The 25,470-nt window shown below is 44.1% G+C and overlaps 1 protein-coding gene across 2 annotated transcripts in view; it reads right to left on the bottom strand.

Annotated features, from left to right (window-relative positions):
- LOC126284316 (uncharacterized) overlaps nt 1-25,470 on the bottom strand; it is a 57,573-nt gene that overhangs the window by 9,031 nt on the left and 23,072 nt on the right. Inside the window, exon 1 of one of the 2 annotated variants that reach the window (XM_049983151.1) lies at nt 3,246-3,301. The exons of the other annotated variant lie outside the window; for it this stretch is intronic. Within the exon in view, the coding sequence (XP_049839108.1) occupies nt 3,246-3,254 (9 nt within the window). The 5' untranslated portion in view covers nt 3,255-3,301. Of the gene's footprint in view, nt 1-3,245; nt 3,302-25,470 lie in introns of those variants that run through there. 2 annotated transcript variants of the gene reach the window in all.

The following is a 25,470-nucleotide window of genomic DNA, read 5'->3' as shown; positions in this document are numbered from 1 at the left end:
GCAGTCATGGACTGTACAGCTGGTCCAGGCGAAGGTTCGAGTCCTCCCTGGGGCAAGGGTGTCCTTAGGATAATTCATGTTAAGTAGGGTATAAGCTTAGGGACTGATGACCTTAGCAGGTCAGTCCCATAAGATTTCACACACATTTGAATATTTTTGAAGACACACAACGGTAACTGGGATAACAAACGGAATAAATCGCAAACACGTCATTACGATGCAACGAGCCACCAGGTAATATGGATGGTTTACACCAAAATACACAGAAGGTAATCCCTGTAGTATATATAACAGGGGTTGCCTTCTAGTATTTGCAATTTTGCAGTGTGTAGGTCGAGTCCGTCCAAACGAGTACTGCTCACCATGTCGTTCATGTGACGCCGAGTGTCAACTGAAGCCTTGGATTTGTTTCACTTTACAAAAGAAAATTATTTTTACCGCCTAATTTTACGTGGCCATTCGATAGAGCGGTCGCACATTACTCTACCGCGATGTTCGTCTTATCGATACGTATTAACAGAAACAGAAAAACACGAAGAATAACCAATACTCTGGTAGCGATCGAGGAGCGATGCTGCACGGTGGTAGAAGTCAGTGAGGGCCAGGACTGTCACTGCTGGCGTACGGGTTGTTCTCCGTGTTTTACTGCTTCTGTTAATACGTATCGGTAAGACGAACATCGCACTAGAGTAATGTGCGACCGGCGACCATTCTATCGGATCAGCACACGCAACTGCGCTATATAAACTATTTTGTTGGTAGTGGCAAACGAACGTACTGTTTACGTCGACACTGCACGTCGTATTAAACAGATGGCGATCAACATTTGTTTTTCTTGACTCCAGTTACGCACTGCAAAAACGAAATCGCAAATCTCAGATGCAGAGGCGTTAGAATACTTACCTCCACTAAAAATAAAATGCAGTATAGTGTGTCTTTACTCATAAAATAACAGACCTTGCAGGAAAATTTCTTACTTGACGCACCATTACGCAATGAGGGTACTAAGTAAATGGATCAAATGGCTCTGAGCACTATGGGACTTAACTTCTGAGGTCATAAGTCCCTTAGAACTTAGAACTACTTAAACCTAACTAACCTAAGGACATCACACACACCCATGCCCGAAGCAGGATTCGAACCTGCGACCGTAGTGGTCGAGCGGTTCCAGACTGTAGCGCCTAGAAAAGCTCGGCCATCCCCGCCGGCGGTACTAAGTAGAATACAGAAATTTGAAAACAGACGTTTCCTACTCTGTAGGAATGAGAATGGGTTTCGGAAAAGACGATCGTGTGAAACCCAGCTCGCGCTATTCGTCCACTAGACTCAGAGGGACATAAACACGGGTTCTCAAGTAGATGCCGTGTTTCTTGACTTCCGCAAGGCGTTTGAAACAGTTCTCCACTGTCGTTTAATGAACAAAGTAAGAGCATGTGGACTATCAGACCAATTGTGTGATTGGATTGAAGACATCGTAGATATCAGAACGCAGCATGTCACTCTCAATGGACACAAGTCTTCCGAAGTAAGAGTGATATCAGGTGTGCCGCAGGGGAGTGTCATAGGACCGTTGCTATTCGTAATATACATTAATGACCTTGTGGATAACATAGGAGGTTCACTGAGGCTTTTTCCGGATGATGCTGTAGTATATCGTGAGGTTGTATCAATCGAAATTTGTACCGAAAAGCAGTAGATTCTGCAACGAATTGACGCATGGTGCAGGGAATGGCAATTGAATCTCAATGTATAGAAGTGTAATGTGCTGCGAATACATAGGAAAAAGATCCTTTGTCATTTAGCTAGAATATAGCAGGTCAGCTACTGGAAGCATTTAATTCCATAAATTATCTAAAAGTAGGCAGTACGCGTAATTTAAAATGGAATGAGCACAGAAAATTAATCGTCAGTGAAGTAGATGCCAGACTGAGATTCATTGGAAGAATCCTTAGGAAATGCAATCGGAAAACAAAGAAAGTAAGTTACATTACACTTGTTCGCCCTCTGCTTGAATACTGCTCACCTGTGTGGGATCCGTACCAGATAGGGTTAATAGAAGAGGTATCCAAGGGAGATCAGCGCGCATCGTTACAGGATCATTTAGTAATGGCGAAAGCATTACGGAGATGATAGATAAATTCCAGTGGACGACTCTGCAAGAGAGACGCTCAGTAGCTCGGTACGGGCTTTCGTTGAAGTTTAGAGAACATACCTACACCGAGGAGTCAAGCAGTATATTGCTCCCTCCTACGTATATCTCGCAAATAGACCATTAGGATAAAATCAGAGACATTAGAGTCCACAAAGAGGCTTACCGACAGTCTTTCTTTCCACGAAGGAATAGAAGGGAGACCCGATAGAGGTACTCAAGGTACCCTCCGCCACACACCGTCAGGTGGCTTGAGGAGTATGGATGTAGATGTTTTGAGAAATGGTTACTCCAGTAACTTATGAGGTGTGAGCAGTAGGCGAGGGATATTTTTACAGGAAAAAAAGTCTTTGTAAAGAGGTAATAAGCAAATAAGTAGGAGGGTGCAGAATCATGTTTTTTGAGTGATGAAAGTGTATGTATGTGTGTGTGTTGCAGGGGTGAGGTAGGAGAGGTGGGAAGAACGCCCTGAAATGGAAAGAAAAAGGAGTATTCGCCAGCAGCTGGAAGGGTAGGTAGAACTTTTTGCCGTATTATAGTCATTTAAATGGACGGCGTTTAATGTCTCCTTGCCACCGGATGTTGAAATATGTTGCTGTAATGTAGAAGAATGCCAAAATTCAGTCGCAACCGAGTACGGGGCTGGAGAATGGGGTATGACACTGAAGGTCAGCTGCAGTAAGTTAGCGGGAGATTATAGAATGAAATTTTCGCTCTAAAGTGGAGTGTGCGCTCGTTTGAAACTTGGTGGCAGATTAGAACTATGTGCTCGAACTCGGGACCTTTTCCTTAAAGGTCCCGAGTTCGAATCTCGGTCTGGCACACAGTTTTCATCTGCGAGCTAGCGCGAGATTGTTTGTCCATGCGGCTCAGAAATGTATACCCCGAGTGTTGTATGTTACAGCACAAATTTTGCGGTTGTCGACTGATTCATGCATCCCATCAGGGCGCCTGGATAATAAGCAATCGAGTTTTGAAATGCAAAGCGACTGGGAAAAAAATCAGTTAATAAAGACAATGAACCAGAAAAGCTTCGTTTTTAGTGAATACACGTAATCCTTCGTTCCACTGGGCGACTCGAAGCGCTGCTACTCACCTTGAACATGTCGGAGTAGATAGGTTAGTCGTCGGTGCTGAGGGACTGACTACCGGCGCCGGGGTCGCGTCCGTGTACTTATAGGTGGCTCTGCCCTGGCGCAGCCAGTTCAAGGCCAGCCGCAGGGCAGGGTGGCTGCACCACCTGGCCGGCGGTGCCAACAAGAAGAGCGGGTCGCCGCTTCCAGAAGCTGCCTATGGCTGCCTTTAGCGGCTTCTGGCCGCCGCCGCAGCTGACGGCGTCGCAGGACAAAACAAAGACGTACCCTCCCTCTAGGGAAGAAGCTCACGATCTCCTCGCTCAACACTGCCAGGCCCGCGGTGGTAAACGTCTCCAGACAGCTCTACTGCGCTGCAGGACGCACGTGGACTCGCAATCAGTTAAGGGGGACACTGACACAGTCCGGCTGTTACTGATGAAATGCTCATACAGTTCTGGCCATTAAAATTGCAAGAAGAAATACACATGATAAACGGGTGTTCATTGGACAAACATATTATACTAGAACTGACATGTGATTACATTTTCACGCAATCTGGGTGCATACATCCTGAGAAATCACTACCCAGAACAATAGCCGTAATAGCGGCCTTCATACGCCTGGGCATTGAGTGAAACAGAGCTTGGACGGCGTGTACTTGTACACCTGCCCATGGAGCTTCACCACGATACCACAGTTCATCAACAGTAGTGACTGGCGTATTGTGACGAGCCAGTTGCTCGGCCATCTTTGACCAGACGTTTTCAATTGGTGAGAGCTCTCGAGAATGTGCTGGCCAGGGCAGCAGTCGAACATTTTCTGTATCCAGAAAGGCCCGTATATCAACTGCAACATGTGGTCGCGCATTATTCTGCTGAAATGTAGGGTTTCGGAGGGATCGAATAAACCGTAGAGCCACGGGTCGTAACACATCTGTTATGTAACGTCCACTGTTCAAAGTGCCGTCAGTGCGAACAAGAGGTGACCGAGACGTGTAACCAATGGCAGACACTTCATACCATCACGCCGGGTGATACGCCAGTATGGCGATGACGAGTACACGCTTCCAATGTGCGTTCACCGCGATGTCGCCAAACACGGGTGAGACCATCATGATGTTGTAAACAGAACCTGGATTCATCCAAAAAATGACGTTTTGCCATTCGTGCACCCAGGTTTGTCGTTGAGTACACTATTGCAGGCGCTCCTGTTCGTCATGTAGCGTCAATGGTAACCGCAGCCATGGTCTCCGAACTGATAGTCCATGCTGCTGCAAACGTCATCGAACTGTTCGTGCAGATGGTTGTTGTCTTGCAAACGTCCCCATCTGTTGACTCAGGGATCGAGACGTGGCTTCACGATCCATTACAGACATGCGGATAAGATGGCTGTCATCTCGACAGCTAGTGATACGAGGCCGTTGGGATCCAGCATGGCGTTCCCTATTACCCTACTGAACCCATCGATTCCCTGTTCTGTTAACAGTCATGGATGTCGACCAACGCAGGCACCAATGTCGCGATACGATAAACCGCAATCGCAACACGCTACAATGCGACCTTTATCAAAGTCGGAAACGAGATGTTACGCATTTTTCCTCCTTACACGAGGCATCACAACAACGTTTCACCTGGCGACGCCGGTCAACTGCTGTTTGTGTATGAGAAATCGGTTGTAAACTTTCCTCATGTCAGCACGTTTTAGGTGTCACCACCGGCGCCGACCTCGTGTGAATGCTCTGAAAAGCTAATCGTTTGCATATCACAGCATCTTTTTCCTGTCGGTTATATTTCGCGACTGTAGCACGTCATCTTCGTGGTGTAGCAATTTTAATGGCCAGTAGTCTATAACAGCTAGAGTGGCAATGTTTCATTCCCTCAGAAAACAAACGGGTTTATACTGCTGCCTAACTGTAACTTACGGTACAGATAACACTTTCGTTTGGTGAAATAGTATTCCAAGCTGCTTTCTTTGCGTAAGAAAAAGTCATACGTTGCCAGATCTGAAGAAAACAGTGTGTATCTAACTGTTCAAATGCCTCATACGCGCTGGTTTTTAGTCGAAACGACTACTGTGTGAGCAGATACTTTGTCGCTTCTGATTCAACTCATTGCAGGATGCCAAATCAAACATTTGAGCCGTTTATTATACAACTTATTTTATTTGGCTACCAGTTTCGGCGATTTACTATAACATATTCAGCTCCCGGACCGACGACTATGAAGGTTTTGCCTCGGTTCTGGTCAAAACAGGAGCCAGAAATACTGGCATTTGTAGATTCCTGCTTGCTATAGCGATCTCTTCAATCATAAGCAACCGAAGATGGAGTAGTAAGTCGCCGGAACTGGTAACCAAATAGAAGTTTGGAAACTAGACGGCTGAAAGGTGTTTGATTTGACATCCTGTATCGAACAGCCGAGTCCCGCAACCGTCTGTCATAAGAAGGACATACACTGTCGACTCATTTTGTCCGTGCGTAATAATGATGACTTTTTTTCCCCTTTTTCATAACAATAGGTCGTGAGGACACCTGTTGAACCACAAAAAGAGGGCGTGCATCTATAAAACAATTTATTCTTTTTTCCAGGGATTTTCAATTCCGCTGAAGCACTTGTTTTCTTGCGTTTTTGTTAAAAAACGGTTCAAATCGCTCTGAGCTCTATGCGACTTAACTTCTGAGGTCATCAGTCCGCTAGAACCTAGAACTACTTAAACCTAACTAACCTAAGGACATCATACACATCCATGCGCGAGGCAGGATTCGAACCTGTGACCGTAGCGGTCGCGCGGTTCCAGACTGTAGCTACTAGAACCGCTCGGTCACTCGGGCCGGCTGCGTTTTTGTCTCCAGGATGTAATGCTGAGTTTGCTTTCAGATCATACAACGATGCTGCAGGTCCCTCCGATTATGCTGCTTATTTTCCGTGAACGATTTTGAAATGTTCTTTCCAAAATGCATTTTTTTCTGGTGTGAATAAAAGAGGGACCCGTCGTGCATCCACCGTTGATACGCAGAACCTCGTTTAAGGTATTGTGGGTTATCATCACTCCTGTCATCAGCCATTTGACAGTCACTACTGAATGGTCCTCCATCATTTTCCCATTACACTGTCGCCTAGGTCTTTCCATATTTCTTGGAATCTAGCGAAGAGCGTACATTATTCGATTATTTCTCCTCCTATTTAAGTATTTGAAAAGTTCCATTCGCGGTACTGAGAACAGATTTCATGATGTGGAATCTTCTGTCGGTCTACTCTTTCAATTCTGAATTTCTCGTAGTCTCTTCAAAATCCGACAAAGAAACACCACCAACTAGAGCTCATAAATGTGGCTAAAACAAGCACACAATCAATATACCAGCCCCTGCAGTCGATCACGTGTGAAACGTTTAGCCACAGCTCTGATAGTACGCAGTTATGACCTTCTGAATGTACAGCTTTTGAACTTGTTTGTCACTCGCTCCTCCCTTCGCAGCCGCCTGACGCCAGAGCGACAAGTACTGTACAGCGGAGTGACAACCAGAGCCCTCCTATTCGCAATCGTAGAAAGCTAGGGAATAGGAGTGTAAAGACGGACACATCTGCCCAAAGTATTAGAAATATTGTTAGAAAATAATTCATTTTACGTGAGCCATAGTAACTAATATGAGTATGTAATAAAACACACTTACGCACATACACGTGCAATATTCCAGATGAAATTTTCAATCTGCAGTGGAGAATGCGCTGATTTAAATGTCCCTGGCAGACATCTGTGTGACGCATCGAGACTCGAAATTGAGACCTTTGCTTTCCGCCAAAGGCAGAGATCCCGAGTTCGACTCGGCTCGGCAAAGAGTTTTAGTCCGCCAGGAAGTTCACGTGCAATATTATTTTAACAACATACTCCCACTGACAATCTGCATCCACACATACGCCTCAAAATCGAAACGAATGAGTAGAAGAACCAGAAAAGTTGTTATGCAGCGATGTTAATGAATTTTGACTCATAAGCCGGCCGCGGTGGCCGACGGTTCTAGGCACTTCAGTCCGGAAACGCGCGACCATTACGGTCGCAGTTTCGAATCCTGCCTCGGGCATGGATGTGTGTGATGTCCTTAGGTTAGTTAGGTTTAAGTAGTTCTAAGTTCTAGGGGACTGATGACCTCAGAAGTTAAGTCCCATAGGGCTAAGAGCCATTTGAACAATTTTTTTGGATATCGACTCACAATTTAATCATGCGAATCAAGTTGAACAATGGCACGTCTTCTGCAGAAGTACTTCCTTTTAGCAGTGCCAGCTTAAAGTCCAACGAAAATTACGTGCAACAAAGATGTCGATAGCCAAACAGAACTACGCTACTTGTTTAATACACAAATAGTAGTTTCGTCCTTTACACTGAGTTTGTGAAACGCTACATAGAAATGATCAAAAGACAGAAGTCTGTGGCACCAGCTTCACCTTCAACACGCAACACAATGACAAAAGCATGTTACCAATGTCAGAATGTTTCTTCACGAACCTCTTGCTCACTCCACCGTACAGTACTTTGCGCTCGGGCACTTGGCGGCTGCATTGGGGCAGCGAAAGCTTAGATACTGTTTATTCAGAAGGTCATAACTCCGTACTGTCAAGATTATGACGCAAATTTCCTCGACAGATGGGGCTGATATCTTGCTAGTGTGCTCTCTTCTCCTTAACGTATGAGGTCAAGTTGCAGATATTTCTTTTTAATTAAGGATTCAACTTAGATATGCAGGACATAATAGCACCGATATTTTATCTATAATGTGTAACATATGGTAATTCAGTTTCAAATCAGTTGTAGTGCATAAAATTGCTAATTTTCCGACTTATATAAGTGACGTTTAACGTTCATGACTGCTGATCTATGACATCGCCTTCTTTTTGAACGGATCTGTACACTTTTTTCTGCGGAATTAAAGAAGGACCTACGAAGAGGACTGCAACCAAATAACATGAGTGGAACTTGATTAAATAGTAACAATGTAACAGCACCACGAAATACTTCCCCATCAGCTGTGTCCCACTGTATTAAATGTAAGCAAACATATAAATCAGGTATGGTTCGTGTAGCGATAAAACGACTTGCTACTGAAACTGTTCAGACTTTTACAGTCTATACATCAGTCGGAAAAGTGGATATAGACTTCGTTTATGGCAGATGTCGCCAAACATGTAGGGTAGCAGTGCGGCTGTTTTATTAAAGATACACTGATCTTGTCTAACGCTCAGGATCTGAGACAGTGCCATTGTAAGAAACACAATACGCCAACGAAAGCGAACAGGAACATCGAAGGAAACGCAGATGACATTATAACCAAGGTAACGCTCTGTAGTGTTAGTAGGATCAGCCAAAGGAGTTTTCTGCGAACACTACATTACAGCACCTTTCACACTGTCCACGTTTTGCTTCATCATTACTCTCTTAGCAATGACTTTCAGAACCGGTGACAGTTCTCCGAACGCAGAACACGAAAATTAAAAGTGATACATAACATGGGCAAATCAACCTTCGCAGTATTGTGTACTGGTCGGTTGAATATCCATGCTGGTTGAATGGAGTGGATAAACAATGACCTAGGTCTGTCAATATGTGGTATGAGACATTTAATTGACGGGTCTATAAAAAAGTCAAAAATATGTGCAGTAACCTAACTTTTATATTAAAGTAGTTGTTGAAAGACATCCCACTGGATATGAGGAGATTGAAGTTGGACCGACACTGCTTTAAGTCAACGGCGACACTACATCTACATCTACATCTACATACATACTCCGCAATCCACCATACGGTGCGTGGCGGAGGGTACTTCGTACCACAACTAGAATCCTCTCTCCCTGTTCCATTCCCAAACAGAACGAGGGAAAAATGACTGCCTATATACCTCTGTACGAGCCCTAATATCTCTTATCTTATCTTTGTGGTCTTTCGCGAAATGAAAGTTGGCGGCAGTAAAATTGTACTGAAGTCAGCCTCAAATGCTGGTTCTGTAAATTTCCTTAATAGCGATTCACGAAATTAACGCCTTCTTTCCTCTAGAGACTCCCACCCGAGTTCCCGAAGCATTTCCGTAACAATCGCGTGGTGATCGAACCTACCAGTGACAAACTAGCAGCCCGCCTCTGAATTGCTTCTATGTCCTCCCTCAATCCGAACTGATAGGGATCCCAAACGCTCGAGCAGTAAACAAGAATAGGTCGTATTAGTGTTTTATAAGCGTTCTCCTTTACAGATCAACCACATCTTCCCAAAATTCTACCAATGAACCGAAGACGACTATCAGCCTTCCCCACAACTGCCATTACATGCTTGTCCCACTTCATATCGCTCTGCAGTGATACGCCCAAATATTTAACCGACGTGACTGTGCCAAGCGCTACACTACTAATGGAGTATTCAAACATTACAGGATTCTTTTTCCTATTCATCTGCATTAATTCACATTTATCTATATTTAGAGTTAGCTGCCATTCTTTACACCAGTCACAAATCGTAGTCTGATTTAAAAAATTATACGTGAATGAGAACCACGGCTACGAGAAGTTAACTTCTTTTCTGCCTGTGCCGCTACTATTCCACATCTTTTTAATCGATAGTTATTATTGTCCCATATTCCGAAACATTTTGTGTCAGCCAATCTCCTAGGTAGCTAAACATGTGCACTGGCATAATTTGGCCCAGGTTCAGCTATAGTCCCCAGGAGACTTCACAGTCGTTGGTGGAGACCTTTCTCTTTTATAGTAATACCTACACTGAAGCACCGAAGAAACTGGTATAGACATGCGTATTCAAATGCGAAGATATGTAAGGAGGCAGAATACGGCGCTGCGGTCGGCATGTTGAATATTTGGTAGACTGGTTCAAATGGCTCTGAGCACTATGGGACTCAACTGCTGTGGTCATCAGTCCCCTAGAACTTAGAACTACTTAAACCTAACCAACCTAAGGACATCACACACATCCATGCCAGAGGCAGGATTCGAACCTGCGACCGTAGCAGTCGCACGATTCCGGACTGCGCGCCTAGAACCACGAGACCACCGCGGCCGGCTAAGACAACAAGTGTCTGGCGCAGTTGTTAGATAGGTCAACAATGGCAGGTGATCAAGCTTGAAGTGAGTTTGAACATGGTGTTAGAGTAGGCGCACAAGCGATGGGACGCAGCATATCAGAGGTAGCGATGAAGCGGGGTTTTTCCCGCACGACAATTTCACGAGTGTACCAGTAAAACATCAAAACTCCGACATCGCTACGGACGGGAAAAAGGTTCTGCAAGAACGGGACCAACGACGACTGAAGAGAATCGTTCAGCATGAGAGAAGTGAAATCCTTCCGCAAATTGATGCTGATTTCAGTGCTCGGGCATCAAAAAGTATTAGCGTGCGAACCATTCAACGAAACATCGTCGAGATGTGCTTTCGGCGCCGAAAGCCAGCTCTTGTACCCGTGTACCTGCACGACACAAAGCTTTTCTCCTCGTCCGGCCATCAACAACGACATTGGATTGTTGTTGTGTGGTCGGACGAGTCTCGTTTGAAATTGTGTGGAGTGGACGGACGTGTACCTGTACGGAGGCAACCTCATGAATACATGGATCCTGCATGTCAGCAGGGGACTGTCCAAGCTGGCGGACGCTCTGTGATGGTGCGGGGCGAGTGCAATTGAGTGATATGGGACCCCTGATACGTCTGGATACGACTCTGACAGGTAACACTAACGTAAGCATTCAGCGTGACTACCTGCATCCATTCATGTCCGTTGGGCATTCCGACGGACTTGGGCAATTCGAGCAGCACAATGCGACAACCCCCAGTGCCAGAAATGCCATAGAATGGCTGCAGGAACACTCTTCTAAGATTAAACACTTCCGCTGGCAACCAAACTCCGCACACAGGAGCGCCGCTTCCCTCCAACTACAAGCGTCTTCCCGCGCACGCGTATTGCCTGCTCAAGGCATGATAAATTCCGTCGCCGCCGTGTGAGCATCATCAGTAGCACCTTGCAGCAGTCATAACAGCAGCTACCACCACCTGATGATGTCGAGCAGTTGCATCGACGAAATATTGTGCGAGTTACGCAATACAATACGGCGGCAAATCCGAGAAGAGTATTTGCAACTACACTCCTGGAAATTGAAATAAGAACACCGTGAATTCATTGTCCCAGGAAGGGGAAACTTTATTGACACATTCCTGGGGTCAGATACATCACATGATCACACTGACAGAACCACAGGCACATAGACACAGGCAACAGAGCATGCACAATGTCGGCACTAGTACAGTGTATATCCACCTTTCGCAGCAATGCAGGCTGCTATTCTCCCATGGAGACGATCGTAGAGATGCTGGATGTAGTTCTGTGGAACGGCTTGCCATGCCATTTCCACCTGGCGCCTCAGTTGGGCCAGCGTTCGTGTTGGACGTGCAGACCGCGTGAGACGACGCTTCATCCAGTTCCAAACATGGTCAATGGGGGACAGATCCGGAGATCGTGCTGGCCAGGGTAGTTGACTTACACCTTCTAGAGCACATTGGGTGGCACGGGATACATGCGGACGTGCATTGTCCTGTTGGAACAGCAAGTTCCCTTGCCGGTCTAGGAATGGTAGAGCGATGGGTTCGATGACGGTTTGGATGTACCATGCACTATTCAGTGTCCCCTCGACGATCACCAGAGGTGTACGGCCAGTGTAGGAAATCGCTCCCCACACCATGATGCCGGGTGTTGGTCCTGTGTGCCTCGGTCGTATGCAGTCCTGATTGTGGCGCTCACCTGCACGGCGCCAAATACGCATACGACCATCATTGGCGCCAAGGCAGAAGGGACTCTCCTCGCTGAAGACGACATGTCTCCATTCGTCCCTCCATTCACGCCTGTCGCGACACCACTGGAGGCGGGTTCCACGATGTTGGGGCGTGAGCGGAAGACGGCCTAACGGGACCGTAGCCCAGCTTCATGGAGACGGTTGCGAATGGTCCTCGCCGATACCCCAGGAGCAACAGTGTCCCTAATTTGCTGGGAAGTGGCGGTGCGCTCTCCTACGGCACTGCGTAGGATCCTACGGTCTTGGCGTGCATCCGTGCGTCGCTGCGGTCCGGTCCCAGGTCGACGGGCACGTGCGCCTTCCGCCGACCACTGGCGACAACATCGATGTACTGTGGAGACCTCACGCCCCACGTGTTGAGCAATTCGGCGGTACGTCCACCCGGCCTCCCGCATGCCCACTATACGCCCTCGCTCAAAGTCTGTCAACTGCACATACGGTTCACGTCCACGCTGTCGCGGCATGCTACCAGTGTTAAAGACTGCGATGGAGCTCCGTATGCCACGGCAAACTGGCTGACACTGACGGCGGCGGTGCACAAATGCTGCGCAGCTAGCGCCATTGGACGGCCAACACCGCGGTTCCTGGTGTGTCCGCTGTGCCGTGCCTGTGATCATTGCTTGTACAGCCCTCTCGCAGTGTCCGGAGCAAGTATGGTGGGTCTGACACACCGGTGTCAATGTGCTCTTTTTTCCATTTCCAGGAGTGTATTTTGTAGCAGGAATAATGGCTTATCAAGCTAATTCATAGTATTCGTACAGTAAGGTAGATCTCAACCGAGAATCCAGCCTGGTACATTTATTTCCTGAGCTTGGTCGATTACGCGTTTGACGCTGAGTCATAGTTACTGTACATGCTGTCTGCATGAATCGAATGATTGTAACTCTTGTCTGGAAAATTATATTATTTCTTTCTAATCAGGAGTACTGAAGAGCAGACTTTCTACTTACTTTTCCAACACTTACATTATTGGCGTCTATCGTGACTACAGCTACATCACACTGGTCACAGTCGTTATGTGAAAATTCCTAAGGAGATTCCCAACAAATGAGGGCGTTAAGTGGAGTACCAAAATATTTGTGGTAAATAACTTACATAGAAAGCTTTTACAACTGTTTTGCGGGATATTTCCACTTGTTCGCTACTATGAATTTGAAAAATCCTGAATCAGTTGTGGAATTTTACTTTCCTTGTGCAACTAATTCTTGGTGAGAGGATCCCAAAAAAACATTTATCCTATTCGTGATCTTGCTATTCGTGCCGTCGCCTTTTCTCATAAAGACGTAATTCCTGCCTCAGTCGAATTGAGATTCTTGTCTGATGCTAGAAGCACCCTGCCACCCATTCCTTGGGGTCTCCCTTCCTATAAACTCTTATGTTGACCCCAAAGGTCTCACCACCATTAATTTTTGGATTTATCTAACCACCTACTCCGGGTATTGTGCCTGACCCAACTGCTTTTCAAATGTGCTTCAAACGTTGGCACTTTTTTGGGAACACTTACGCAATTTAACAACAACTTTGTTATATGTGTAACTATTTACGGTGATTCTTGACGCCTGATATGATGCACTGTTAGGGCGACCTAGCTCTCCTAACGTCAGTAATACGATATCACAGATGACGTTTGTTTCTTATTCCCTCACAAAGCGTCTGATACATGATTGCATGTATTTCCACCTTGTGACACGAGAAGACTGTATCACCCCCGGCAGCTATAACTACGACAGGGAACTTCCGTATCAATGCTCGAACAATACCGTTACCAAAATGGCGCATAGCAATATTCATACCGCTTAACAAAATTTTTCGGACTTATTTGTCGGTGGCCTGTAGTTGACAAGTTCACTTGTTTGAGAAAGATAACGAATGAACTACTGAAACATGACGATGTTTCGCAAAGCTTCGCGGAGTTCACTGCAGCCTTCTTGTCGCGGATAGCTTCATTTTTAATTCATTTAACTCTTAAATGCAGCCGACTTAAGTATACCAATGAATATCCGTATCAGTGCAGTAGCTTCCATTTATATACAGGAAACTTCGGAATTGAAAGGGATGTCGTAGAGCGCTATCTACAGTATCCCTAGAGGAAGTTTCCAGTTCATTAACGGTATACGGAACGCCCTATGCTTACAATGTTAAATTGAGCTAAAATTCAGGAACATTTTCTCATTTGTTATTGGGACGATACTCTTGATTTTTCACATAACTCAGAGATATGTTCTGATTTTATGCCGAATTATTAATTTTGAAAAAATAATGTATACTTTTTCAGATATTTTATTTTTTGTAAATGTTAAAAAAGTTATACATTTTAACAAATATTTTAAAATTTAGATCCATTAATACAAAATAATTCCACATATATTTTAATTCAGATATATTAGAAGGTCTTAAGGAACAACCACAGAAAATTTCATCTTTCTACTATAAATAGGCCCTGAGAAAATGTACCTTACACACAAAAAAAACTAAAATTACGGGAAATTAGCTTCAAAGCTTTTACTTCAGTACAAACCTGCTCCATAGCTTGTATCATCAGAATCGTCCAACAGCTTCCTCTTGATGGCTCTGCTATGCTGTCTAGTCATATTTGAATATACTTTTGTGGCATTATCTGAAGACCTGAGCCGTTCCTTGTCCAAACAAAGCATAGCTGCGGCAGTTCGTAGTCCTACACAGAGCCCCAACTTCTGCAGAACTTTGCACTTTGTTATATTACCCTGATTGAATGATGAAACAGCATCATAAACGCCAAAGTGAAGTGTGTTTATACCCACAAACACAGTTTTAGGTAGTCTATTCCGTATCACATGGTTCACACACTCATTTGGATTTTGAGTCCGGCCATGAAGACATTTCTTTAGTAGATTAATATCTGTGAGGTCTCGGAATATTGGTTTTATTTCATCCATTATGGCAGGTGGTAGGTGATGAGGGTGATTGTATTGTTTCTTAGTTACCTTGCCTCTGTTGTACTTGCACCAACTATCGTCTCCTTTTGGACATATCTCATGTTGGGGATTCTCACTGTTTGAAGCTGTATGAAAAAACAGAGCCCAGGTTGCTCTTCTCATTAATTCTGCATCTGCTGTATTCTGCCATATTGCTAGACCATAGAACTTCTGAATATGATTTATTGTAGCATCTATCAGTCTATTTTTCCCATCTATAGTTTTTCCATCGCTCAATTTCGTGCCTTTCATGCTAGCCTTGAGTCGTCGAAGTCTTGATCCCATCCTTTTCTGAACATGGCCAACACACTCCAGTTTGGAAATTTTCACATCGTTACCGTAGGGTCTCCGTTCCTCAATTTCTTCGAAACCCTTTGAAGTCACCATCTCCAATATAATTTATGTATCTAACGTTGTACCATTTTACTGAGCGTTGATAAATACTTCTTACACCAGGAACTTCCATACCACCACTTGACCCATAATAATTTGCCATGCACTCCTCTACATTTTTATTTTTCATTTTCTCCTTGCATCTACAATGCTTGGAACGTATTGCCACATCAACTACCTTACCAGTGTCCACACTTGTAGCTGTTACTACACCATTCAGAGATGTGTGGCCTCTCTTCTGCCAGCTTCCATCAAAAACTATGGACAAGTCTATGCTATTATTATTTTCAACAACTGCTTCCTCAACAGCATGTTTCATGTTTTCCTGTGCCACATCTTCTACAGCAGAGCCTATTGCAATTATGTGTTTGTTACATTTTGAAGGTGGAGGAGAGAGGTTCATCACACCACATAACATGGCACCTGCAGCCCTGCCCTTTCCTATACACCGTAATCCATAAACCAGTCTAATGTTTATATCGTATAGTTTACCTGTATCTGCAGTAACATACAAGGAATTGAAGAAAGTAACACTGTGTTTGCAATACCTGTACATTAACTTTAATTCACAAGCAAGTCCTACATGTAAGTTCGTTTTCAATGAAACATCACATTTTCCACATTGTTTGCAGCACACGTTGTTCTCCAAACCGTCTGATAATAAAGAGACCTTAATTACTTCATATTTTTTAGTCCCAGCATTTAGTTTCTTGTATTCTTCTTCAATTCCAGCTAGTTTTCTTCTTGATGCACTTTCCGGTGTAGTGGCAGCAGCATTACTCAATGTATCACTACCAGTGTTGAGGTTAGTCGCTACTCGGGCATGAGATACTGATGAAGATGAAGCAGACGAATTTTTAGTACACTTTACTTTCTTGCGCCGATGTACACGCTTTCTAAATACCTTCAGACTAGGTCTCGGCATCTTGAAGGAAAGAAAACTCAATGACTTCTCCACATACGACTTTCACAACAATGACATGGATGTACTCACAAAGGAAACAATACAAATGGTTCAGAATCTATTGTCAACTGTCTAGCAGTGTACCCAACAGAAAAGCTAACTCTCTTGTTCTGAGTTATATCTCTGGCAAGGCTGTCTATATCAGGTATATTTCGCGTCTCATATACAAGGTGCGGAACATCGTGTGTCGAAATTATTTAAAAAAAATATTTAAAGTAGTTGTATTCATGTCATCGAAATATTTTATACATGGTATTAAACGGGAGACTAAATTTTTCGAAAATGCATTTACCCAAAAATCGATTTTTTCATCGAAAACTCATTCCCTATACACTTAAACGTAAAGGAAGGAGGTAGTACGTGTTACACGGCTGCTTTTGATAATGACGTCATATGTCTTCAGTGCCGATAAACTGCAGTAACTGATGGAAAAACATCACAAAGGAAGTGTGAAATTCAATTACAGTAAGTCTCCAATGGCGTATAACTAGGACAACGAAAACGAAATTGCTGAAGCTAAGAATAAGTCATAGGTTCAATTAATTAGGTTTTATATTTTGAGCAGTGGAAGAGAACGTAATAAGTTCAATTAATGAGGTTTTGTATGTGGAGCAGATGAAGAGAACGACACAGTACACATGAAATGAGACACACAAAAAAGTAAAATTACGAGGTCGTGCTGAAAATTAATACCAGCCAATTTCTATGTAAAATCTCTTGTTGGTGTTGTAGTTGCGGTCTTCATTCCAGAGACTGGTTTGATGCAGCGCTGAATACTACTCTATTTTGAGCAACCTTCTTCATCTCCCAGTACCTACTGCACCCTACATCCTTCTGAATCTGTTTAGTGTATTCATCTCTTGGTCTCACTCTACGATTTTTATCCACCACGCTGCCCTCCAATACTAAATTGGTGATCCCTTGATGCCTCAGAATATGTCCTACCAACCGATCAATTTTTCTAGTCAATTCGTGTCACAAATTTCTCTTCTCCCCAATTCTGTTGAAAACCGTCTCATTAGTTATGTGATCGACCCATCTAATCTTCACCATTCTTCTGTACCACATTTCGAAAGCTTCTATTCTCTTCTCGTCCAAACTATTTATCGTCGATGTTTCACTTCCAAACATGGTTACACGCCATACAAATACTTTCAGAAACGACTTCCTGACACTTAAATCTATGCTCTATGTTAACAACATTCTCTTCTTCAGAAACGCTTTCCTTACCATTGCTAGTCTTCTTTTTATATCCCGTCTACTTCGACCATCATCAGTTATTTTGCTCTCCAAATAGCAGAACTCCTTTACTACTTTAAGCATCTCATTTCCTAATCTACACTCCTGGAAATGGAAAAAAGAACACATTGACACCGGTGTGTCATACCCACCATACTTGCTCCGGACACTGCGAGAGGGCTGTACAAGCAATGATCACACGCACGGCACAGCGGACACACCAGGAACCGCGGTGTTGGCCGTCGAATGGCGCTAGCTGCGCAGCATTTGTGCACCGCCGCCGTCAGTGTCAGCCAGTTTGCCGTGGCATACGGAGCTCCATCGCAGTCTTTAACACTGGTAGCATGCCGCGACAGCGTGGACGTGAACCGTATGTGCAGTTGACGGACTTTGAGCGAGGGCGTATAGTGGGCATGCGGGAGGCCGGGTGGACGTACCGCCGAATTGCTCAACACGTGGGGCGTGAGGTCTCCACAGTACATCGATGTTGTCGCTAGTGGTCGGCGGAAGGCGCACATGCCCGTCGACCTGGGACCGGACCGCAGCGACGCATGGATGCACGCCAAGACCGTAGGATCCTACGCAGTGCCGTAGGAGACCGCACCGCCACTTCCCAGCAAATTAGGGACACTGTTGCTCCTGGGGTATCGGCGAGGACCATTCGCAACCGTCTCCATCAAGCTGGGCTACGGTCCCGCACACCGTTAGGCCGTCTTCCGCTCACGCCCCAACATCGTGCAGCCCGCCTCCAGTGGTGTCGCGACAGGCGTGAATGGAGGGACGAATGGAGACGTGTCGTCTTCAGCGATGAGAGCCGCTTCTGCCTTGGTGCCAATGATGGTCGTATGCGTGTTTGGCGCCGTGCAGGTGAGCGCCACAATCAGGACTGCATACGACCGAGGCACACAGGGCCAACACCCGGCATCATGGTGTGGGGAGCGATCTCCTACACTGGCCGTACACCTCTGGTGATCGTCGAGGGGACACTGAATAGTGTACGGTACATCCAAACCGTTATCGAACCCATCGTTCTACCATTCCTAGACCGGTAAGGGAACTTGCTGTTCCAACAGGACAATGCACGTCCGCATGTATCCCGTGCCACCCAACGTGCTCTAGAAGGTGTAAGTCAACTACCCTGGCCAGCAAGATCTCCGGATCTGTCCTCCATTGAGCATGTTTGGGACTGGATGAAGCGTCGTCTCACACGGTCTGCACGTCCAGCACGAACGCTGGTCCAACTGAGGCGCCAGGTGGAAATGGCATGGCAAGCCGTTCCACAGGACTACATCCAGCATCTCTACGATCGTCTCCATGGGAGAATAGCAGCTGCATTGCTGCGAAAGGTGGATATACACTGTACTAGTGCCGACATTGTGCATGCTCTGTTGCCTGTGTCTATGTGCCTGTGGTTCTGTCAGTGTGATCATGTGATGTATCTGACCCCAGGAATGTGTCAATAAAGTTTCCCCTTTCTGGGACAATGAATTCACGGTGTTCTTATTTCAATTTCCAGGAGTGTAATTACCGCAGTATCACCCGACCACAAGACCGCTAAACCCTCTTACAGTTTACGACTGCAGTTGGTCCCAATTTACTGTTCCTCAAATCTGTTATTGTCACTATACTGTGTAAAACACGACTTTTGTACTTACTTACTATGTGACGTATCACTATAGTGAGACGTTGTATTGGTCATTAACTAATGCGTAAACTATAAATAATGACTTCCTTTGAATAATCAATGGAGTAGTAAAATTTACGATGGTTTAGTAACAATGTGACGTTTTCTTTATGTTCCAGGGTTAAATAAAATACAGTGTTATTCACCTTCTACTTCTTTATTCTTCATTTCTGTAGATTTATTTTATTTACTTCTCAACATAGTCACTCTGACGATGGACAAATTTCTCCCAGTGAGGCACTAGTTTGAAACTTCCTGGCAGATTAAAACTGTGTGCCCGACCGAGACTCGAACTCGGGACCTTTGCCTTTCGCGGGCAAGTGCTCTACCATGTGAGCTACCGAAGCACGACTCACGCGCGCTGCTCACGTCTTTACTTCTGCCAGTATCTCTTCTCCTACCTTCCAAACTTTACAGAAGCTCTCCTGCGAACCTTTCAGGAGTTCTAATTCTGCAAGGTTCGCAGGAGAGCTTCTGTAAAGTTTGGGAGGTAGGAGACGAGGTACTGGCAGAAGTAAAGCTGTGAGGACCGGGCGTGAGTCGGTCTTCGGCAGCTGAGATGGTAGAGCTCTTGCCCGCGAAAGGCAAAGGTCCCGAGTTCGAGTCTCGGTTGGGCACACAGTTTTAATCTGCCAGGAAGTTTCATATCAGCGCACACTCCGCTACAGAGTGAAAATCTCAGTCTAGGCCCTAGTTCGTTGTTATCGTCGTTGTGGATTGTCTGATTTGTTGGCGGAGCCACAACTTTGCCTTGCTCGCACCACATCATCACTGTCAAAGTGACGTCCACGCACGTGTTCTTTTAGTTTTGGAAGCCGATGAAAATCAGATTGGGCCAAGTAGGTATTATGTGGAGAATGATCGGGGACACTCAACCCAAAGCGTCAGATGGTCACAGGTGTCTCATCGCTTGTGTGTGGTCTGGAACTGTCATGGTGATGGCGAGTGTGGTCCACGTATGGTGAACTCTTCGAAACCGAAACTGGATTACACTGTACTGTTTCGGATGCAGCGAAATACTTATGACACACACGGTCATATTAGAGGCGACGATTCGGAACCCTCTAGCGGGAGAGTGTTGTAAATATATGCACGTGAAGAACTAAGTCATAGAATATTGAAAGCGTTTGTTTTCTTTAAATTCTTTAAGAGTTTTCACATAAAGAATTCGCACCAGTAACTTTCAGCATGCCCTAGTAATATGGAGAGTTTTCTGTACACGAGATTTCATTTCCGAAACTAAGCTTGCAATGTGTCTGAGTATCTTGCAGTCCATCCATTTTACTGTTTTTCACATTCCGTATAGCACTAAGACATGGAAATTAAATGCGAAAACTATCTGGAAAATAAGGTCGTACGGTGCTCTAAAGGGCCATTCGTCTTGGCAATTACTGAGAGAAGCACGAAAATGAACAAATGGATTACGTTACCGAAGTGAATAGAAGATGCATTTAAGACCGCAATGAAAATAAACTAGAGGTCGGTTGGACATTTGCCCGACGATTAGATGTTAAGTTGATCAAGGGTGTTTGAAAGTATCTTTTTTCGATTCTGAACTTAAATTCAGTACATGAAAGTTATAAATTCAACAAAATACGCTTAGAGGAATCTCTTTTTCGCAATATTTTGACTCAAAAGTAATCATAAACAACTATATTGATTGATATTGACTGGGCTCTGTTACCGTGCTTTCAGAAAATAATGAATTAATTCGTGATTGTTATCATTAACACTGTGTGACCTCTGCTTAACCGAAACAGTGCTCTGTATCCTGAGGTAATTATGAATCTCCGTAAGTCCTGCAGGCTGCATACGTAGGCTGTCTAGCAGTAACACTGAAGGTCTCAGTGTCGACCGTACACGAGGCCCTCCTGGAGTCCACCTACCTGGCAGGTTGTGAACCGCCCTAAATCGCATACCCACCAAGCACGGAAAATGCCAGGACTTGGAGCACATGTGGGAAATCGCTGAAAGTGCCAAGTTTGACTACGAACACAAGCGACAATCAGTACATCACATATTCACACAATGTCCTCAGCATACATGAGGTATCTGAGGATCCAGTTTAGATATTCATTTATAACCGATTCTTGGAAATATTGAAAGAACTATACTCTTTGTTACAATCATAAACTTTGAGTATCTACTCTGTTTATAAAAATTTATTTTTATTTTATGCGTAAATTATCCGTTTATTTTTTAATTTATTCTATTCACGTAAATAATATTGTCTTAACTTAAACAAGGACTTTACTAAGCAGAAATGAATGTAATTTATTTTACCTGTACTTTATGTACTTCATATTACCATTAACACCATTTCTGTTCAGTGTACCCTTGATGGCATACGACATTAATAAAGAACAAAAACTGAAACATTCAAAAGTAGGAAATGATTTCATTGCGCAACGGAGATCAAAGGGGTAGTTTGAATGAATAACTGAAAGAATAGAACATTATGGGGTTGGGTTGTTTGGGAGAAGAGACCAAACAACGAGGTCATCTGATTTGGAAAGGATGGGGAAGGAAGTCGGCCGTCCCCTTTCAAAGGAACCATAGGACCATTTACGTGGAGTGATTCACGGAAATCACGGAAAACCTAAATCATTATGGCCGGACGCGAGATTGAACCGTCGTCCTTCCGAGTGCGACTCCAGTGTGCTACCACTGCGCCACCTTGCTCTGTCAAGAAAACATTATGATAACTACGTACAACTGTGACTGTGAACCTCTCTATTACGGGCAGTTCGGGTGCTATTGAGGATGTGGTACCTCACCTCGTAAGCATAACGCGTATCCACAAAAAAGAATATGAACTGTGACAGTCATGTCGAACATAGTCTACAACACCATGAAGTCTCACATTCTCGCCAAAAATGACTTAGCTCACTGGCTGTAATGAAAAGTGAAGAATTAAAAATATTTATGCTAATGGCAGCCCTTTCTTGAGCAATAATGCCGCTGAAGGCAGAATGCACGTTAGGATTCGAGTGAGCTTTCTGGAATTACTCTGACGTGTGGATAAAAACTTTAGAAAATTTCCGTACTATTAATCACTGGCTCAGTAAGCAGTAGCTTACATTTTTCATATGATGGAGCGTCCAGTGTACGATTTCACGAATCATGGAAACCAGGAGGCAACTCCATACGGTCTAAAATACCCTGAGCTATATCATAAAGTCGGAAAATAATGAATGCTATATTCTAATCTCATGTATGGACAACTGAAATGTCAATACTGTTCCACATGGAGTATATTTCTCTCTTTGAACATCGGATATCGAGTCTGAAAAGTGCTGAAGGTAAATCGATAGCTCTGAAAGCTTTTCAAACAAAATCATAACACAAGCTTCACTAGCAGACATATATCTAAATGTATGTACCACAAAAATATCGTCACTTTGCCAGCCAAAGAATGTAGTATGCTTAGCAGCCGAGAAGATAATTACATCATGTCTTTGTACTACTTTATCAGTTTAAAACTGAAGGAAAATGAATAATTTGAAAGACGAATTTTAAGCAAAAGGGATTCAAGTTGAATCATTAAGACAAAGACGACTGTCTCATTAGTGAGGGATGAGGGTTAGGTATTATTTGATGAAACGACGGGATAACGTGAGTGTGTGTTTGCGAAGGTCGCAAATTACGAAAACTTTATAATAGGACTTTATCCATCACAGAAAATCCTACAGAAAGTCATTACCGAGTACTGGATGTGAAATAGAAATAATGACGGTAAAGTATAAGATGATAAAGTTGTTTCGTGGGAGCCTAGGTAACAGTGCCAATGTCCAGAAAAATAGTGTTAGACCAACCTCACACATCCTGGCACATAAAGAGGTTTCCGCTGCTGTACGGAGCCTCTATAAACTATTGCCACTCCCAGTTTAGGGTTCGGTGACCCTCGGAGTTACAGCATCAGGCGATTAAGCCAAAAGGTCACCGACCACCGCAGCAGAAAACCTGTTATGCTCAGCAGACTGGACACTGACCAGACTGCCTCACATATTAGCGGATGGGGAGAGGCGAGCAGACAAAGGACCGGACGGAACTGGTTCAAGAGCGCCCGTTGACGGATTTCGTAAAAGGAAACCACCTCTCGAAACAAAAACCTACTTACGTCGAGATGTGTTGCTTATATGAAACGTGAAAATATCTTAGCCTAGCAGATACACAGCGTCACCATCATCAGCATCATTATACTTACCATCTTGTTCTTGTTCGTCACAAGACTGTATAAGTTGCATTTTCCAGCTTATCAGTCTATGTCTTTGGTGGTCGTTCCTCACGAGTAATATCTGAGGGTATGTAAGAAAGAGCAAAGTTTATTACGTGTTTGTCATCCACTTAATATATTTTTAACACACATGTTTCAATACTTATTGATTTTGATTCCGTCATTGTATGGGCGTAATTCTATTCGACTATTCTCACCTCGTATGTAGTGTCTCCCCCCCCCCCCCCCCTCCTCACCCCGCAAGAACCATGGACCTTGCCGTTGACGGGGAGGCTTGCGTACCTCAGCGATACAGATAGCCCTACCGTAGGTTCAACCACAACGTAGGGGCATGTGTCGAGAGGCCAGACAAACGTGTGGTTCCTGAAGAGGGGCAGCAAACTTTTCAGTAGTTGCAGGGGCAACAGTCTGGATGATTCACTGACCTGGCCTTGTAACACTAACCAAAACGGCCTTGCTGTGCTGGTACTGCGAACGGCTGGAAGCAAGGGGAAACTAAAGCCGTAATTTTTCCCGGTGGCATGCATCGTTACTGTATGGTTAAATGATGATGGAGTTCTCTTGGGTAAAATATTCCGGAGGTAAAGTAATCCCCCATTCGAATCTCCTGTCGGGGACTACTCAGGAGAATGTCGTTATTAGGAGAAAGAAAACTGGCGTTCTACGGATCGGAGCGTGGAATGTCAGATCCCTTAATCGAGTAGGTAGGTTAGAAAATTTAAAAAGTGAAATGGATAGGTTAAACTTAGATATAGTAGGATTTAATGAAGTTCGATGGCAGGAGGAACACGACTTTTGGTCAGGCGAATAAAAGGTTATAAATACAAAAATAGGGGTAATGCTGGAGTCGGTTTATTATGAATAAAAAAATAGGAGTGCGAGTAAGGTACTACAAACAGCACAGTGAACGCGTTATTGTGGCCAAGATAGACACGAAGCCCACGCCTACTACAGTAGTACAAGTTTATATGCCAACTAGCTCTGCAGACGACGAAGAAATTGAAGAAATGTATGATGAAATAAAACAAATTATTCAGACAGTGAAGGGAGACAAAAATTTAATAGTCGTGGGTGTCTGGAATTCGGTAGTAGGAAAAGGGAGAGAAGGAATCGTAGTAGGAGAATATGGATTGGGGCTAAGAAATGAAAGAGGAAGCCGCCTGGTAGAATTTTGCACAGAGCACATCTAAATCATAGCTAACAGTTGGTTCAAGAATCATAAAAGAAGGTTGTATACATGGAAAAAGCCTGGAGATACTGACAGGCTTCAGATAGAATTTGTAATGGTAAGACAGTGATTTAGGAACTAGGTTTTAAATTGTAAGACATTACCAGGGGCAGATGTGGACTCTGACCACAATCTACTGGTTATGAACTGTAGATTAAAGCTGAAAAAACTGCAAAAAGGTGGGAATTTAAGGAGATGGGACCTGGATAAACTGACTAAACCAGAAGTTCTACAGAGTTTCAGGGAGAGCATAAGGGAACAATTGGCAAGAAAAGGGGAAAGAAATACAGTAGAAGAATGGGTAGCTTTGAGAGAAGAAGTAGTGAAGGCAGCAGAGGATCGAGAAGGTAAAAAGAAGAGAGCTATAGGTGGAGATGGGTAACACATAAATCTACGATAATCAAGAGGGAACAGTAAGAATGGAAGACTAAGAAAGAAGTGCTTTGAATAATAGAAGTGTAAGAGAGGGATATAGTGTTTCACCAATGCTGTTCAATCTACGCCTCGGAGAAGCGTTGGTGGAACTAAAAGAGAGGTAAATCAATGTGATTAAAATTCAGGATAAAAGAGTATCAGTACCATTCGATAATGACGTTGACATCCCCAATGAAAGTGAAGAAGTATTATAAGATCCCTTAAATGGAATGAACAGTGTAATGAGTACAGCTATGGAATGAAAACAAATTTATGAGAACGGAAAGTAATTAGGAGTAATA

This window comes from Schistocerca gregaria, chromosome 8, assembly GCF_023897955.1.
Source record: "Schistocerca gregaria isolate iqSchGreg1 chromosome 8, iqSchGreg1.2, whole genome shotgun sequence".
Taxonomy (NCBI): Eukaryota; Metazoa; Arthropoda; class Insecta; order Orthoptera; family Acrididae; genus Schistocerca; species Schistocerca gregaria.
This window is presented reverse-complemented; position numbering and strand designations above follow the sequence as displayed.